Source organism: Sapajus apella, unplaced genomic scaffold (genome assembly GCF_009761245.1).
Source record: "Sapajus apella isolate SASKATOON/1434 unplaced genomic scaffold, GSC_monkey_1.0 scaffold22, whole genome shotgun sequence".
Classification (NCBI taxonomy): domain Eukaryota; kingdom Metazoa; phylum Chordata; class Mammalia; order Primates; family Cebidae; genus Sapajus; species Sapajus apella.
In genome coordinates, this window is record NW_022436962.1 from 24995503 (window position 1) to 25012381 (window position 16879).

Genomic DNA, 16879 nt, shown 5'->3' on the forward strand with positions numbered 1-16879 from the left:
CTGACAAAGGTGCAAAGACAGTTAAATGGAGAAAGGAAAGTCTTTTCTATAAATGGTATCAAAACTATTAGATATTTATAAGCAAAAAATTGAGCCATACGTCACATCATGTACATAAATTAACTCAAAGCAGGTTGTAGACTTAAATGTAAAACCTAAGACTATAAAACTTCTAGGAAAAATTAAGAGAAAATTTTATTGAACTTGGATTAGGTAAAGATTTCTTACAGTTGACATCAAAAGTATGATTCATAAAGGAGAAATTCGATAATATGGACTTAATCAAAATAAAAACATATCTTCAAAATACACTTATACAAACTACACACTGGGAAAGAGTTACTGCAAAGTATGTATCTGATAAAAGCTTTGTATTCAGAATACATAAAGAACTCTAAAAATTCATCTAAAAATGTAACCCATTGAAATAATACTTTACCAAGGAAGATATACTGATTGCAAGTAAGCACACTAAAACATGTTCAGCATAATTATCAGGGAAACGTCAATTTAAATCATTATGAGTTACCACTACACACTTAATATAATGGCTAAAATTTTAAAGACTGATTATACCATGTGTTGGAGAAGATATGAAGGAACGGGAAGTATCATATACTACTGGTGGGGATACAGCTATCTTGGAAAACAGCTTGTCAGCTTCTTTTTTTTTTTTTTTATTTTTTTTGAGACGGAGTTTCGCTCTTGTTACCCAGGCTGGAGTGCAATGGCGCAATCTCGGCTCACCGCAACCTCCGCCTCCTGGGTTCAGGCAATTCTCCTGCCTCAGCCTCCTGAGTAGCTGGGACTACAGGCACGCGCCACCATGCCCAGCTAATTTTTTGTATTTTTAGTAGAGACGGGGTTTCACCATGTTGACCAGGATGGCCTCGATCTCTTGACCTCGTGATCCACCCGCCTTGGCCTCCCAAAGTGCAGGGATTACAGGCTTGAGCCACCGCACCCGGCCTACAGCTTGTCAGCTTCTTAGGAAGATAAACCTATACTGGTCATGTGATCTAGCCATTCGTCTCCTAAACATTTACCCAAGAGACATTTGCCCGAGTGAAAATAAATTATACATGCATAGAAAGACTTGTAGATTGATTTTTTTGACAGTTTATTTTGGCACATTTATTGGCATTAAACATAAGACCCTTCCCTTCGCTGGCATCAGGAAACCATGCCCAAAGGATGTCCCTCTGCTCCATTTCTGCAACAAACTCTCAGGCCTTAGCAGTAGAGTTTGTTGAGATCACTCCCTGCCCCCAGGGCTGTGATCTGCTGAATCTTCTGCCTCATCATTTCCATGACAGCCTGTTTCATGGCGTGCTTCTCCTGGAGAGCTGGCTGAATTTTCTTCATCTGCTTGGTTAGGAAGTCTGTCTTCCTCTTGAAGAAGTCCTTGGCATCCTCAGCTATCTTCTCTACATGGTACACAGCTCCCACATCGATGAGCACATGTTCCACATCATGCAGCTTCTCAGGGACATACATAGAACTTGTCAATGGGATGAGTAATTCTCTTCCCTCGTTGCTCTTATTCAGCATGTTTAGTCTGTGGCTTCTACATACTTGGTCCGTACCACCTTGGGCTGAGCAGTGGACATGGACAAGAACTCCACTTCCTGGTCCAGCTGGTTCTTGAGCATTTCTAGCTGCAGCAGATTCATCTTCGTGATAGCCTTGGCAATTTTATTTATAAAAGCCTAAAACTGGGAAAAAACAAGTATCCATCCATAGGTGACAGATAAACAGATTGTGGTACACCCATGCAGTGAAATACTACTCAGCATTAAAAACAAGTGAACCATTATAGATACATGTAGCAATGTGGGTGAATCTCAAATTATGTTGAATGAGGGAAGTTAGAGAAAATATAACTTAATCATGCATTATTACATACATATCCAACTTTACGAAATGCAAACTAATCTACTAGAACAGAAATTCTGCTTGGGGGGCCAGGGAAGGGTGAAAAGGAGCAGGAGATTACAAAGGGAATAAAGGAGACTTTTGGGAGGTTCAGTATGTTGGTTGTGATGATGGTTTCACAGATGTGTTCATATGCCAAAATGATCAAACTGTGCACTTTAAATATATGTAACTTACTGAATGTCATATTTCCTTCAATGCTGTAAAGAAAAAAATCCTTACTTTCTTAGATAAATGTAGACTTATTCAACTTGAAGATAGACCTCTATTTTACCTTTTTAAAAAATGTATTCTGACACCATACCCTAGCAGCATATAAAATTATTTTCTTTTATAGCTTCACAGTAGACTTCATTGTATTCAATATGTCTTTCATTGATGACCATTTTGGTTGTTTCCAGTCTTTTGTTATAAGTAATGCTCGAATAATATAGTTTTGTGCATATATTTTTTCCAGCATTTATTGTTAGATCCCCAGTATCTTTGAGATAGATCTTTAGGAGTGGGGTTGTTGAGTCAGTAGGTAAATAAACAAGTTATTTTGGGAGACGTTGCCAAATCATAGGGGTTGTATGATTTTATATAAAAATCAGCAGAGAATGAGAGTGCCTGCTTCCTCCACATTCTCTCACCTATGGAGTGTGTTGTCAAATGTTTGGATCTTGCCAAGATAAGTGAGAAATCATATTTCATTGTAAGGTTCGATTTGTATTTCTTTTATTATGAGTGAGGCAGAGCACGTTTCTATGTTTTTAATTATTTGCATTTCTTTTCGTGGGATCTGCTCATTTCCTCAGCCCATTTTTCTCTAGGTTTGCTGACCACCATCTTCTTATTTATAAAGCACTTTATATTTTAGGAATATTAATCCTTCAAAATATGTTACAAATATTTTTTCTTAGGTTATCATTGCCAACTCTGCTTATTTTGCAATTTTTGTGGATTGGGGTTGGGCAATTTTTTTTGTTTTTCTGTAACCAAATTTACAAATCTTTTCCTTTGTTGCTTTTAGATTTTGATACATAATTAGGAAGGTCTTCCCCACTCACATAATACATAGAGACATTCACACAATTTTTTCTACTACTTGTTTTCATTTTTTACGTTCAGGTTTCTGATTCACTTGGAATTTATGAATGATAAGAAAAAGATCCAATTTTATCATTTTCCACATTGTTTTCTAGATATGTAATACCACTTATTAAAAACTCTGTTTTTCCCCAGCTGACTTGCTGTATCCCAAATTTCCAGTGCAGTTGGGTCTATTTCTGGATTTTTTATTCTGCCCTGTGATCTGTCTGCATTATTGGGCCAGTACCATTCTATGATTATAGATCTCACTCTCCTCTCACATTGCACCCTTCATTTCTCTTCTTTCTCAGGGTTTTCCTGTTTCTTCTTGCTGGATTGTTCCTCTGAGTTGACTTTAGGCTTTTTGTTTTGTTTTGTTTTGTTTTGAGATGGAGTCTTTGCTCTGTTGCCAGGCTGGAGGGCAGTGGCTCGATCTCTGTTCACTGCAACCTCCTCCTCTTGGGTTCAAGAGATTCTCCTGCCTCAGCCTCCGGAGTAGCTGGGACTATAGGCGTCCGCCACCATGCCAAGCTAATTTTTGTATTTTTAGTAGAGATGGGGTTTCACCATGTTAGTCAGGATGGTCTCCATCTCTTGACCTCGTGATCTGCCTGCCTCGGCCTCCCAAAATGCTGGGATTACAGGCGTGAACCACCGTGCCTGGCCAAAGATAGACCTTTAAAAGTCTAAGAATGGTATCTTTATCAACAGATATCATCTGTTTCCCCCACATATCAAATGCCCCAAGTTTCTTCAACTTTTGGAATGTGATTTCCATACTATTCATTATCCTTGTCCTTTTCCACAATCCATGTAACCTTAAGATGTGGCCAGCCATTTGTAGTCCCAGCTTCTCAGATGGCTTGAGCCCCAGAGTTCGAGTCCAGCCTGGGCAACATAGGAAGACTCCCTCCTCTTCTCCACAGCCACCGTCCAAAATAAAAAGTGGGACCCATAACTGCCCATGTGCATGAGGGGGGGAGGTGACACAATTACATGACTCCTGGGTAAGGCTTTTTAATAGAGCGTCAGCAAGAATGTAAGAGAGCGTGTGCAATGGAGGCCTGGAGGCGGAACAGTAAGCAGAGGACTGAGTGGGCAGGGCAGAAAGACCGCGCAGGGCAATGGCACCACATCTGAGTGGTGGTCCTTCCACGCTGTGACAGGAAGGGCCAGCTCCAGGCTGGCACGAGAGGCCTGCCTTTCTCCATTTACCCAGCTGCCGCCCACAATCCTCCTCTGGGTAGCTCCCTAGCCTCCTTGTTCAGGGCTTTTTAAATCGCTGGTTCCTGGCGGAAGCGCGAATCACCCCCGCCTCTGTTTACTTGGATTCTTCCGCTCCAGCTCTATTTGCTCTTCCCCCCCCCGCTCCCTCGACAGTTGGTTCCGTCCACTGTAGCCCAGTCCCCAAGGGCCGGCTCCTTAGGTGCGGTGGCGTGCGCCAGGGGGCAGTGGCTGATGACGTGTTTTATAGGAGGCCTAAAGCGAAAGTGCCGGCAGCGAAGGCGAAGTTCAATCCCAGTGTCTGCCCCCTGAGTTGGGGCCTTTCCGAAGGAGGAAGCTCTGAAACACAGGGGCCCAGTGCCGTTCCGCAGGGAAGTGTCGCTTGTGTTCAGCTGTTCTACACAATGGACTCATTACCTGCCACTGTATCTTCTCTCCCCGCTACCCCAGGGGACCCGGAACTTCTGGGACCCCTGTCGGTGCTCTACGCAGCCTTCATAGCCAAGCTGCTGGAGGTGACGGTCCCCATTCCCAGGGAGGGACCCCACCTTCCGCAGGCGGGTGGACGAATTCTAAGCAGAGTGGGTGCACTGATTGTCTATGCAAAGGAGAAACGGAGTGTCAGATCCCAGGAAGGCAAGACGTTTTATGCTGTTTAGGGAGTCAGGTGGAAGTGTGTTTGAGGTTTCGTCACTTTTTTTTTTTAATTGAGTAGTTAACGAAATGACAGCACTTTATGTTCTTGTGTACAGTCATGATCAAAACAGCCTACAGGTCTTTTCTCTATAACCCCCCCCCCCCACTCTGTTGGGGGATGGGGCCAGTATGATAGTGTGCTTGTAGAGGGCCGTGAAAACAGCATAGAGCAGACAGGTGTTTAATGTACTGTCTTTCAAGGAAACATTTAGAATTAAGACACTAAATTCAAAGCAGTTTATGTAGATCAGTTATTAGGAGCTATCATAATTTACTCAGCATTTGTTGTTTATGTAAGAATTGATTTAAGATTGTAAATCTTAGAGGAATAGCACATTCTTTGTGGTATTCATTATCATAATATTGGTTTTATTTTTAGCCATAAAAAGTTGATCACTTGTATATCTAAGGTTTTTTGTCTTATGTGTTTTCTTAAGCAACAAAAACCAGCTTATTCAAGAGAAAAGTATGATCCAGAGAGATTCTAGCCGTGTTTTAGATAACATACTGTATCAGGGCCTATTGCAAACTAGAAATACATGCTCAACCTAAAGACATTTAGACTTATAATACTTTGAAACACTACAAGCCAAACAATGAGAATAAGACTCCCAGTGTCCTATTTTTCTTGAAGCAGTGAGAGCCACAGAAGATTTTTGAGTGGATAGGTATCTGACAGAGTTGTTTTAGAGTTTCTATGGGTGAGTCTTTGTGACTGCTTTATGTTAAGTTTCTTTAAGGTTTCTCATTATTTCTAACATGCCCTTTTCAGATAGTTTCTACATTGCCTGATGACGTTCAGCCTGGGCCTGATTTTTATGGACTGCCATGGAAACCTGTACTTATTACTGCCTTCTTGGGAATTGCTTCAGTTGCTGTTTTCTTCTGGAGAACTATCCTTGCTGTGAGTAAATTAATGTATACTATATCTCATAAATTCAAGTATGGTTTTATAATCATAGCCCTTTTGTTTCTTTTTTCATTACTAACATGAACAGAAATTAATGCTTTTAATTCAAGCTAACGCTGTAAAATAATTTGGTGTATTTTTTGTCTTGGTAAATTATCTTTTTTTTTTTTTTTTTTTTGAGACAGAGTCTTGCTCAGTCCCCGAGGCAGCTCTTGGCTCACTGCAACCTCCGTCTCCTGGGTTTTCAAGCAATTCTCTGCCTCAGCCTCCTGAGTAGCTGGGATTATTGGTGCCCACCACCATTCCCAGCTAATTTTTTTTTTTTTGTATTTTTTCGTAGAGATGGGGTTTCACCATTTTGGCCAAGCTGGTCTTGAACTCCTGACCTTGTGATCCACCCACCTCGGCCTCCCAAAGTGCTGGGATTACAGGCATGAGCCACTGCGCTCGGCCCTTGTGTTGATAAATTCTTAAGTAAACAAGATATCATGTATAATCTCGACAGGAAAATTTCAATTTATATGTCCCTTATATCAAAATTTAAATAATAAGAATTAATTGGATCTTTATCTCAACTCAAAAAGGAAAAAAAAAAAAGAATTAAATAGGTCATATGTACACTGTTAGTAGAATTGGGAATTCTTAGAGCCTTCCTGAAAAGTAGTTTCATGATGTGTGTCAGAAGTCTTAAACATGGTTATCTCCTTTTATATTGTATTAATATCATGTCTAGCAATCTATCCAAAAGAAATAACTACTTGGCCGGCACGGTGGCTCTCACCTCTAATCTCAGCACTCTGGGAGTCCAAGGCAGGCGGATCACTGAGGCCATGATTTTGAGACCAGTCTGGTTAACATGATGAAACTTAATCTCTACTAAAAATTAAAAAATTAGCTGAGTGTTATGGCGCACGCCTATAATTCCAGCTACTCAAGAGGCTGAGGCAGAGAATCACTTGAATCTGGGAGGTGGAGGCTGCAGTGAGGCCAGATGCGCTACTGCACTCCAGCCTAGGCCACAGAGTGAGACTCCATCTCAAAAAAAAAAGAAAGAAAATAAAAGAAATAACAAGTCATACATTAAATATCTTGTGTGGCTGGGCCTGGTAGCTCACACCTGTAATCCTAGCATTTTGGGAGGCCGAGGCGGGTGGATCACATGAGGCTAGGAGTTTGAGACCAGCCTGGGCAACAAGATGAAACCCCATCTCTACTAAAATTACAAAAATTAGCTGGGTGTGGTGGCAGAAGCTTGTAATCCCAGCTACTCTGGAGGCTGAGGCAGGAGAATCGCTTGAACTGGGGAGGCAGATTGTGCCACTGCACTCCAGCCTGGACAACAGAGTGAGAATCTGTATCAAAAAAAAGTTTTAAATATCTTACATAAGAGCATTCAATGGAACAGTATTTATTAGAGTAAAAACTTTGCACAACCTACTGTGATTCACAGTAGGAAAATTGTTAAATTATTTTATGTTCATATAATGGGATATTCAAAAACAGGAGCACAACAAATACTCACAATTTAACATGAAGTAGAAAAAAAGTAGAAACTAAGCCTTTAAGGTGTAGATAAACTATATCATAAATATACACACAGAAAATAAATGCTGCAAGGAAATACAACACAATGATAAAAATTCTTTTATCTAGATGAGGTAAGTTTTCAGTTTTTAAAAGATGTGTGTTTCTGATTTGATTATGTACTATTTTACTCAAAATATTTTTTATTTGGAAATACAGATTATATCATGTGCAAAGACACACCATTAATTTTTTTTAATCTTTTAGTCTTCTGTGCAGAATTATCTTTCAGACTTAAACATATGTACGTATAAGTGTACATACTCATACTTGTACATATTTATGATTCTACTGTATTGCATTTAGCTTAACATATTTGGGAGAATGTTATTTAACATAATTGGGAGAAGATTATTTTGTATAAATGAGCTTTGCAGATATGAAAAGCTTTCGATTGAAATTTAACAGCGAAAATGACCCAAATTATTGAATGCAAATCTTTCTAAAACTAAGTATTCTTTTTCTGATTTCATAATTATATCACATATATCATTGTTAATAATTTTTCTCTGCTTTCACAGTTGATTGTTAAATCACTTATAAAGAAGGGTCTTTTTTCCTGTGAGGCTTTCTTGAACCTCACGGGCCTTTTTCTCAGATAAAAAGGGAGAGTCGAAGGGTAAATGGAAGGGGAAAAGGTGAAAACTTTTTACATTTCCCACTCTTGTTTCTCCTATTTATTAATTAAAAAAACTAACAACTTTTTTGTTTTTCAGAAAGTGATATAGGCTCTCTGTCCTAACTGCTGTTCCTCAGCCTCAGCATTTGAGTTTTGGAACCTTGGTCTCTGCTTGCCTGTTAGTTTGGGTGAAATGGAGCACAGGAAGTTTACTCTTATTAGCAAGGCTGTTAGAGAGATAGTAATTTCTTTCTATGTTGGAAATTTCTGAATGCATATTCTTATAATAATAGTATTTTAAGTGAGATTTAGATACTGTGATTATGTATACAGTATATTAATTACTATATATAATAACAGTATATTATACAGTGTATTATGTAAACAGTATATTAATTTAGTGAGATTATGGGTGATTTGTAAACTGGTGTTAGTATCTCATCACCATTTATAACATTTGAAAGGGATAAATATGTTCTGGGTTGCAAAGAAATTTAGTAATATTCTTTTTTAAAAATTAGTTACTGCTTGGCTTTTATTGTCCCATAATTTAGTGCTGTCTTTGGGGGATGATTTGGGTTTTGCCCTTTCAGGAAGATGATAGTTGTCATTTCTCTTGTTGCTTGTGCATTTTCCTCTAGCAATCTTCCCTTCCCAGTCAGGTTCATGAGCACTGTTTTTAGTGGTCTAAGAAAGTCAAATGATCTACCTTAGTGTTAATAGAATTGTTTCTAAATTCAGCCAGTAGTCAACTTTGAATAGGATTTCTGAGATATTTTCTGGAAAGCAAAAGAGGCGTATCTTAGTAGGAAGATGATACCTTTAATTTTGTATCCTCAGAGTCTTTTTGAGTAGTCAATGTTTTTAGATTTCATTCTGGCTCTTTGGGGTTGTCAAATAAGTGACTTTGGGTAAATAAAATGTTAATATATTTATTATAAAAATATTAGCCATTTCTGTTATTCAAGTTAAGTGCTCATTTCATAAGACTGGTGTTCATTTAGATATGTAAACTTATCTTTAGCTGCAGAATAAGATATTTATCTTAGTGCATTATCTGTCAGACTGCAACATATCACTACTGGTTAAATTTGAAATGCTTTTTAACCTTTTTAAATTTTTTAATCTTGTGGATTTATTATGCTAAAGCAAACTGTTGTTAAATTCTCATTTGGTTACAATTCCAACTGTTGTGTTAGGAACTATATACACCTATTAATGAAATGTTTGATATAAAATGTAATTTTTATTTCTCTTTTCTAGGTAAAGAGTAGAGTATATCAAGGTAAATCTTTAGGCTTGTTTTGTTATTTGTACTATTCCCGCTATATTGGTGTTTGATATGGGTTTTATATGTAAGTAGGTTTAGTGACTTCTGATGTCTGACTGACTTACAGCTTCTGAAAACTTTCCTATTCCTAGATTGCTAGCTTGGATGATAGAATAAATGGTGATGCCACCAACTGAGATAGGAGATGAGGAGGAACAAATTGCAGGAGTAGGGAGAAGATTAGTTTCATTGGGGGCAGATTTACCTTAAACGTTGACGTACTAGTTTATTACATGTGACCAGTTTTTCTGTGCTAATGATTTAGTACATTAAATATTTATTTAAGTAGATAATTTCAGGACTAGAAATATGAATCAGCATGCTTGCATTTTCTGTTTCTCTTTGCAAATGACATATTTGAAGCAATGCCATTTTCTGAGAAGAAAAAAATGCCTCATGCAGGGAGGAATATTGACTTACAACATTTTACTGTTTCCCATCTTGGAAATAAATTTTAATTAGACTCTCATTGAAATAAAGGTTCTTATTATACTTTTCTTAAATTGTAACAATATTTTTACATGCTTATTCCTATTAGCAGATTGCTTTTTGTATTAATCTGTTCTCACACTGCTATAAAGAAATACCCAAGGCCAGGTGTGATGGCTCGTGCCTGTAATCCCAACTCTTTGGGAGGCCGAGGCAGGAGGATTGCTTGAGCTCAGGAGTTTCAGACCAGCCTGGGCAACATGGAGAAACCCCATCTCTATTTTAAAAAATACAAAAATTAGCCGGGCGTGGTGGCACACACCTGTGGTCTCAGGTACTTGGGAGGCCGATACAGGAGAATTGCTTGAGGTCAGGAGGTGGAGTTTGCAGTGAGCTGAGATTGTGCCACTGAACTCCAGCCTGGGCAACAGACTGAGACCCTGTCTCAAAAAAAGAAATACCTGAGACTGGGTAATTTATGAGAAAGAGGTTTAATTAGCTCATAATTCTGCAGGCTGTACAGGAAGCATAGTGGCATCTGCTTCTGGGGAGGCCTCAGGGAGCTTTTACCCATAGCAGGAGGCAAAGCAAGAGCAGGCTGTCTTACGTGGCAGGAGCAGGAGCAAGAGAGAGTGAGCAGGGAGGTGCTGCACACTTTTAAACAACCAGACCCCACAAGAACTCAGTCACTGTCACAAGAACAGCACCACAGGGATGGTGATAAACCACTCATGAGAAATCACCCCTATGATCCAATCACCTCCCACCAGGCCCCACCTCCAACACTGGGGACTATAATTTGACTTGAGATTTGGTGGGGACACAGTCCAAACCACATCACATTTCAAAACCATAATAGTTATGCTAAGAAGTTCTTTTTCCTCATAGTGCCAGATAACATGTCTTTCTGCTGATATATTGGGTCATTCAGTTTCATTTAGTGATCATAATAACCTTATATATTTTCTTTTTTCAGTCACCGAACAGCAGATTTCTGAGAAGTTGAAGATTATTATGAAAGAAAATACAGAACTTGTACAGAAATTGTCAAATTATGAACAGAAGGTATAATTATTCTTTTGTTTTTTTTTTCCCATGGTCCCAGGTTGAATTATTTTCACCTGTCTTATAGTTCATTTACTATGGTATTTTAAAATAATATTTATTATTCCATTAATTCCTATAAACCATCCAGAGCTTAAGCAATCATGTGTGTAAAGTACTGTTTTCTTCTATAAGAGGTCAGTCACTTCAAAGTAAGTTCCAATAGCACGATACTTTGTATTTCTGGATTCTGAATGCTTTATTTTTTGTAGATCAAGGAATCAAAGAAACATGTTCAAGAAACCAGGAAACAAAATATGATCCTCTCTGATGAAGCAATTAAATTTAAGGTAAAAACTTCTTTTGGGGATTACATTTTAAAACAAAAGTAAAAATTAATGAGTATAACTAATCTTAATATCTTTTTTGTAGGATAAAATCAAGACACTTGAAAAAAATAATGAAATTCTGGGTGACACAGCTAAAAATCTTCGTGTTATGTTAGAATCTGAGAGAGAACAGAATGTCAAGAATCAGGATTTGGTAAGAGTTTTGCTGCTAAGTGTTACTAATAATTTGGTTTTTGAACTCTGTAGAGGGAGTTGAACTTTTTATTTTCCATAGTGTTCTGTGAAGTAAGAGTGGGAGTCAGGGAAGTTAAACCTACTTCTCTCCATTTTTGTGGGATTTTAAGTACTTACACAAGAAGTTACTCTTATGGGCCTAGGAAGTATTTTGGTTCTCAGCCTTAGGCAATTGTTGTATTGCTTGGCTCTGCCCTCCAAAACATGTGGAGCGACTAAGAAACCACAACGCAGTTGAACAGTCCTTGTGTTTTGTTTTGTTCTGTTTTGCAAAGTTGTTTTTTTTTTTTTTTTTTTTTTTTTTTTTTACTATAAGCATTTTACTTTATTAATAGAATAGTTTCAGAATGACATAAAAATTGCAAAGATAGTAAAGAGGGTTCCCATAAATCCCACATCCTATTAATCTTGATTACCTCACTGAGCTTAGTATTGCCAGGTTTCTTCACTGTAAAATTACTTTTTTTTTTTTTTAACCTTTTTCATTATTGAACTCTTTGGAAGGAAGTTAGTTACACAGCCCAGAGTTAAAAAGTGAAGGATTATCCTCCATCCCCTTGAGGAGCCAGGATCTTCATAAATTATTTGGAATTCTTGTATATGCATGATCTGTCTATTCTCACTCCAATTCTACCATTTTTAATTTAGGCAAGAGAATTTTTAAAGTACCTTGGGGATTTTTTTTTCTCTCTTGCCCCAAGGAAAAAAAAAACAAAAACACATTGATTTGAACTGGGTAACTTGAAAGTTTTTCAGTTTCTTTTCTTTCATCTTTTAGTATCGCAATCTACCACATTCTATTCTAACAAGGAAGGTTGTATATGCCATGAAATATTTATGCCTTTGATTATTTTCCTTTACCTCTTTAAGTTCTTGATTTTTCCCTAGGGCAAAACTGAAAAACCTGCTTTTACCTGAAACACAGGATGTCTCTGGGATATAATTCATTGATGTTTCCTCTTTTTAGTGTATATGCCAGTGTTTCTACTGAAATCCTAATATGCATTTTGTGTTCTGTTTTTACATGGCAGATATCAGAAAACAAGAAATCTATAGAGAAGTTAAAGGATGTTATTTCCATGAATGCTTCAGAATTTTCAGAGGTAAAGCTGACTATAATTCCTGCAGGATATTAAAACTATATCATAGTTTTATTGAGGAGCAAAAATCTGACATGTGCTAAAATGTGCAAAAAATAAAAACTATGTGATGTTGGGTTGGGAAAGTAACTTTTTTTTTGGTTTTCTTTGGAATTAATTCACTAATAGGAGTGTTTTGCATTAGGTTCAAATAGCACTTAATGAAGCTAAGCTTAGTGAAGAGAAAGTGAAGTCTGAATGCCATCGGGTTCAAGAAGAAAATGCTAGGCTTAAGAAGAAAAAAGAGCAGGTAAAGGAAAGTACATGTCCTGGGTCATGTAAAATAGAGAACCCAGTATCATATCACATGAGTGCCTTTTTTCAGATCTATTTTTAAGGTAATGTACATGCAGGATTCTGTTCTTAGATATGCAAAGTTTAAACTATACTTCTAAACTTGAGTATAGACATACATTTTCTATCTGTTCTGGATTTTCTGTTCTGTACAATTTATTTTGCCCGTCAGTGTTTAGTCTTGTTTTGTCAAACACCAATTACTATTAACTTGAGTAGCTTTAAGTGGGTAATAGATTGACTTTTTAGACCCAAGAATTAGATATTTTATCACCCTCCTTTTAGTAGTTACTGCTTCACTAGCCAAGGGAAGGTTACATGATCAGGAGTCTAGACTTGGAAGATAGTAGGATGAGCCCTTCAGTTCCTTCTGGAAGTGAATTATTTGAATTGGCTATAATTTTCTGAAGGATGCAATAAACGAGATCAATTTCCTTGTCAGCTCTGATGTTCTCACTATAGCTCTGAGGATTGGGGTCACTCTCTCCTCCCACTTAACCAAGGTCTTAGCCCTTAGTGATAGGCTAAGGAGAGGCATGGCTCCTTACCTCCCTGCCTCATTCACTTGGTCTCATCCCCAGTGCAAAAGCCCTAACCTGTGGGAATCATGTGTTTTAACTTTTCAGTTGCAGCAGGAAATTGAAGACTGGAGTAAATTACATGCTGAGCTCAGTGAGCAAATGAAATCATTTGAGAAGTCTCAGAAAGATTTGGAAGTAGCTCTTACTCACAAGGATGATAATATTAATGTAAGTACATTCTCACGAATACAAGCTTGGCTCTTGTGAATTATCATGAAATCTGTTGAACTAAAATGGAAAGACTCTTAATGCCCTTTTACTTCTTTTCTAGGCTTTGACTAATTGCATTACACAGTTGAATCGATTAGAGTGTGAATCTGAATCTGAGGGTCAAAAAAAAGGAGGAAATGATTCAGATGAATTAGCAAATGGAGAAGTGACAGGTAAGATCAGTCTCAAGGAGGATGGACCCCTTTTCCCTTCCTATCTTTAAGTACACTAATGCTACTTTTCAGCTGGCTGCATTTCCTCTTTAGCTTTAGAGTTGTTAACACATATCACTGGATTTGTGTATACGTCTATTTGCATTGGGCAGAGGTGGATTGCTAGGGTATGGTGTAGCAATGAGCATGCAAGGACACTGACTTTGTTTTTACATCTCATTGAGACTAGAAGGGTGCACGGGAGCTGCACTGGTCATGTCTTACACCTCTAAGTATTGAACATATACAGTAGTAGAAACTGTATTTCTCAATTTCATGGAGATAATATTTTAAAACTCATCATCTCAGGAGCTGTTTGGTTTTAAGGCCCACAACTGGTTTTAAGAGTACTAAGGTGATTGGAGGGATAAACTAAGGCCGTGAGAGAAAACCACAACTGGTTTTAAGAGTACTGAGGTGGTTGGATCCAGAAACTAAGGCCATGAGAGTGGAAGCTATAGGGTAGTAGTGTTTACTGATGAGGAAAGTGTTTCTAGATGTTGTCTCTCAAGTTGGATATTGCTTACGTAGTGAGTGTTTTAAACCACACCTGAGAGCAGATTCTAGAGGAGAATAGGAGGGAACCTTTCTGAATGAGACACTTACTAAGCCCAGGTGGAGGTAGGTCTGAGATAGAAGACAGAGCTTTATCTCACATGTTTCTTCTTGCTCAAGAATGGCATGTATCACATGTTTATTGTGCAAATGGGAATTCACTTTTTAAATCTAGGTTTGCAGTTCTCTTAAAAGTCAGTCTAATTCTGTTCTATTTTTGTTTGTTCTTTAAATGTTTGAACATAATAATTGTTTAGTTTTGCATAAATCAAGAAAATACAGATTTAAAACGCAAGGGAAGAAAAAGCAATGAAAGTCTTTTGTTTTTTAGGTGACCAGAATGAGAAGATGAAAAATCAAATTAAGCAGATGATGGATGTCTCTCGGGTATAATCCTTTTTTAGAGTCCTGTAAGTACCTGTGAATGCTTTTACTATGTCTCACTTATATGAATACTTCTCTCTTCTGCAATTTTTAGACACAGACTGCAATATCGGTAGTTGAAGAGGATCTAAAACGTTTACAACTTAAGCTAAGAGCCTCCATGTCCACTAAATGTAACCTGGAAGGTAGGTTGCTTCTTGAGAAAAAATTGCTATGTATTGGAAAGATGCAAAATTGCATTAGATAGATAAATAGTAGTTTCCTGCTTTCATACTTCTCACTCCTCTCAGCACCAAACCGCCAACCAAGTTCTCAAGTTCTTGTGCACACACATTGAGCTCAAATGTTTTACCCTTTACAGACCAGATAAAGAAATTGGAAGATGACCGCAAGTCACTACAATCTGCCAAAGATGGACTGGAAGATGAGTGCAGAACCCTGAGGCAGAAAGTGGAGATTCTGAATGAACTGTATCAGCAGAAGGAGATGGCTTTGCAAAAGTAAGATTTTCATTATTTACTGTTCACTGTCATGTGACTAAATAAAGGTGTACTAATACAGACAGTTATCTTTTTTAGGATTATTTATACTTTTTTCCATCTCTAATTAGTGCACATTTGTCTTTCTTCCTATCTGCTTTGTTTCTCATAACCTGCATTTTTCTTTCCTTTCTAACCAGTTGTCAGAAACTGTTGCCTGTAATTCATGTAAGAGGGAGCAGTTGACAGGTACTGACAGTTACTGCTGTGGAAGTGCTTCTCTTTTGAAGATCTGTCCATGCCTTTTCTGTGGCTCCACCGCTTATTTCACTTTCCTTTCTTTGTGGTCAATTATGTAATTTCCTTTAAAAAGTCTGAGTGATTTGTATGACATGTGTTTTAGTAGAATAAAAACTTTGAAAAAGGAAATTTTACTTATTAAAGGTACATTAAGTTTTGGACTTCACAGAGTCAAATTTCAGACTAAACGTAATTGTGGCAGAGATGAGGAGTTTTGAATATAGAACTACTTGGTGTGTATGTTTAGGCACTAATCTTCTGAAATACACACCTCAAATTTTGAACTAGGTATCTTCTGAAAACTTATTTTTATAATTCATTTCAAGTTTTTTCTCCACAAAAACATCTGGATTCTCTAAAAATAGGTTGTCTGTGGCAGTTACTATTTGTGTTTGCTCCTATATTTTACTCTGTGGTGTATATGGCCGTGTGTGAGAAGACCTCGCTTGCTAAGCAAATTTAACCTTTTAAAATGCTCAGTCTGCTACTGCCTTAAGCCATTAAACATTAAAACGATATCATTAACTTTTTCTCTAATTCTTTGCTCACCAAGCAGCCAGTTTAGATTTTCCAGATTTTGCTCAGGCCAGCTCTAAATGCCTGTCCTGCTTCAGAGAGACATTCCGCATTACTTTTTTAAAAAGAGCACTTCTCTGCCTCCAATAGTAATGTGAATTACTTAAATGGCAACTGTTTTTCTTCATGATCCAGTTAACCCATTTATGTGCCACAACATTCATTCAGTCTCCATGTGTGGTTTGTACTCTGCTGTCCACCCCTAAAGTCACTGTGTGTGTTCAGGCCCTTGTCATCTTTTATGCTGGTCCCCTAGCTAATCACCTGTTTATCTTCAGTCTTTCTTATACATCTGCTTCCAAATTCTGATTGTCTCTGTAGTTGCTAGAGTGAACTTTCTAAAATACAAGTCTGTCCGTGTCATTATGTGCTTAAAATTTGTCAAGTATGCTCCATTCCCTTGAGGGTCAATTCCATACTCCTTAACAGGTGCAGAGGCCACTTTCCCCTCAGCTAGCCCTGAGCTGCCACTCCAGGTGCACTTCCTGTGGTTTCTTCTGATGCTTCTTGAACCGTAGACACTCAACAGTTCCTCCATGCCACTCTAAACTTCTTTGTCTTTATGTATGCTGTTTTTTCTGCAGTAAAAATGTCCTTTATTGTTTCTGCCTGGCGGTCACCTACCTACTCACATGTTCATGCTCCTAAAAATCTTTTCTGGAGTGAGTAGCATAAATAAATAGGTAGCTACACAGACTGAGCACTCATTTGCTTCTTAAATGT

General features: G+C 37.8%; 1 protein-coding gene and 1 pseudogene across 17 annotated transcripts in view; one reads left to right on the forward strand and one right to left on the reverse strand.

Moving 5' to 3' along the window:
- Nucleotides 1-16879, forward strand: part of MIA3 (MIA SH3 domain ER export factor 3) — an 80321-nt gene that overhangs the window by 41274 nt on the left and 22168 nt on the right. For 15 of the 17 annotated variants that reach the window (XM_032289316.1, XM_032289325.1, XM_032289323.1 and 12 more), the window contains 12 exons: nt 5699-5830; nt 9303-9324; nt 10775-10863; nt 11115-11192; nt 11275-11385; nt 12458-12529; nt 12711-12815; nt 13486-13608; nt 13712-13823; nt 14749-14804; nt 14896-14986; nt 15163-15301. In XM_032289316.1, coding sequence (XP_032145207.1) covers nt 5699-5830; nt 9303-9324; nt 10775-10863; nt 11115-11192; nt 11275-11385; nt 12458-12529; nt 12711-12815; nt 13486-13608; nt 13712-13823; nt 14749-14804; nt 14896-14986; nt 15163-15301 — 1130 coding nt within the window. Of the gene's footprint in view, nt 1-4634; nt 4746-5698; nt 5831-9302; nt 9325-10774; nt 10864-11114; nt 11193-11274; nt 11386-12457; nt 12530-12710; nt 12816-13485; nt 13609-13711; nt 13824-14748; nt 14805-14895; nt 14987-15162; nt 15302-16879 lie in introns of those variants that run through there. The other 2 variants (XM_032289326.1, XM_032289327.1) reach the window with 1 other exon arrangement.
- On the reverse strand, nt 869-3972 carry LOC116559059 (annotated as a pseudogene).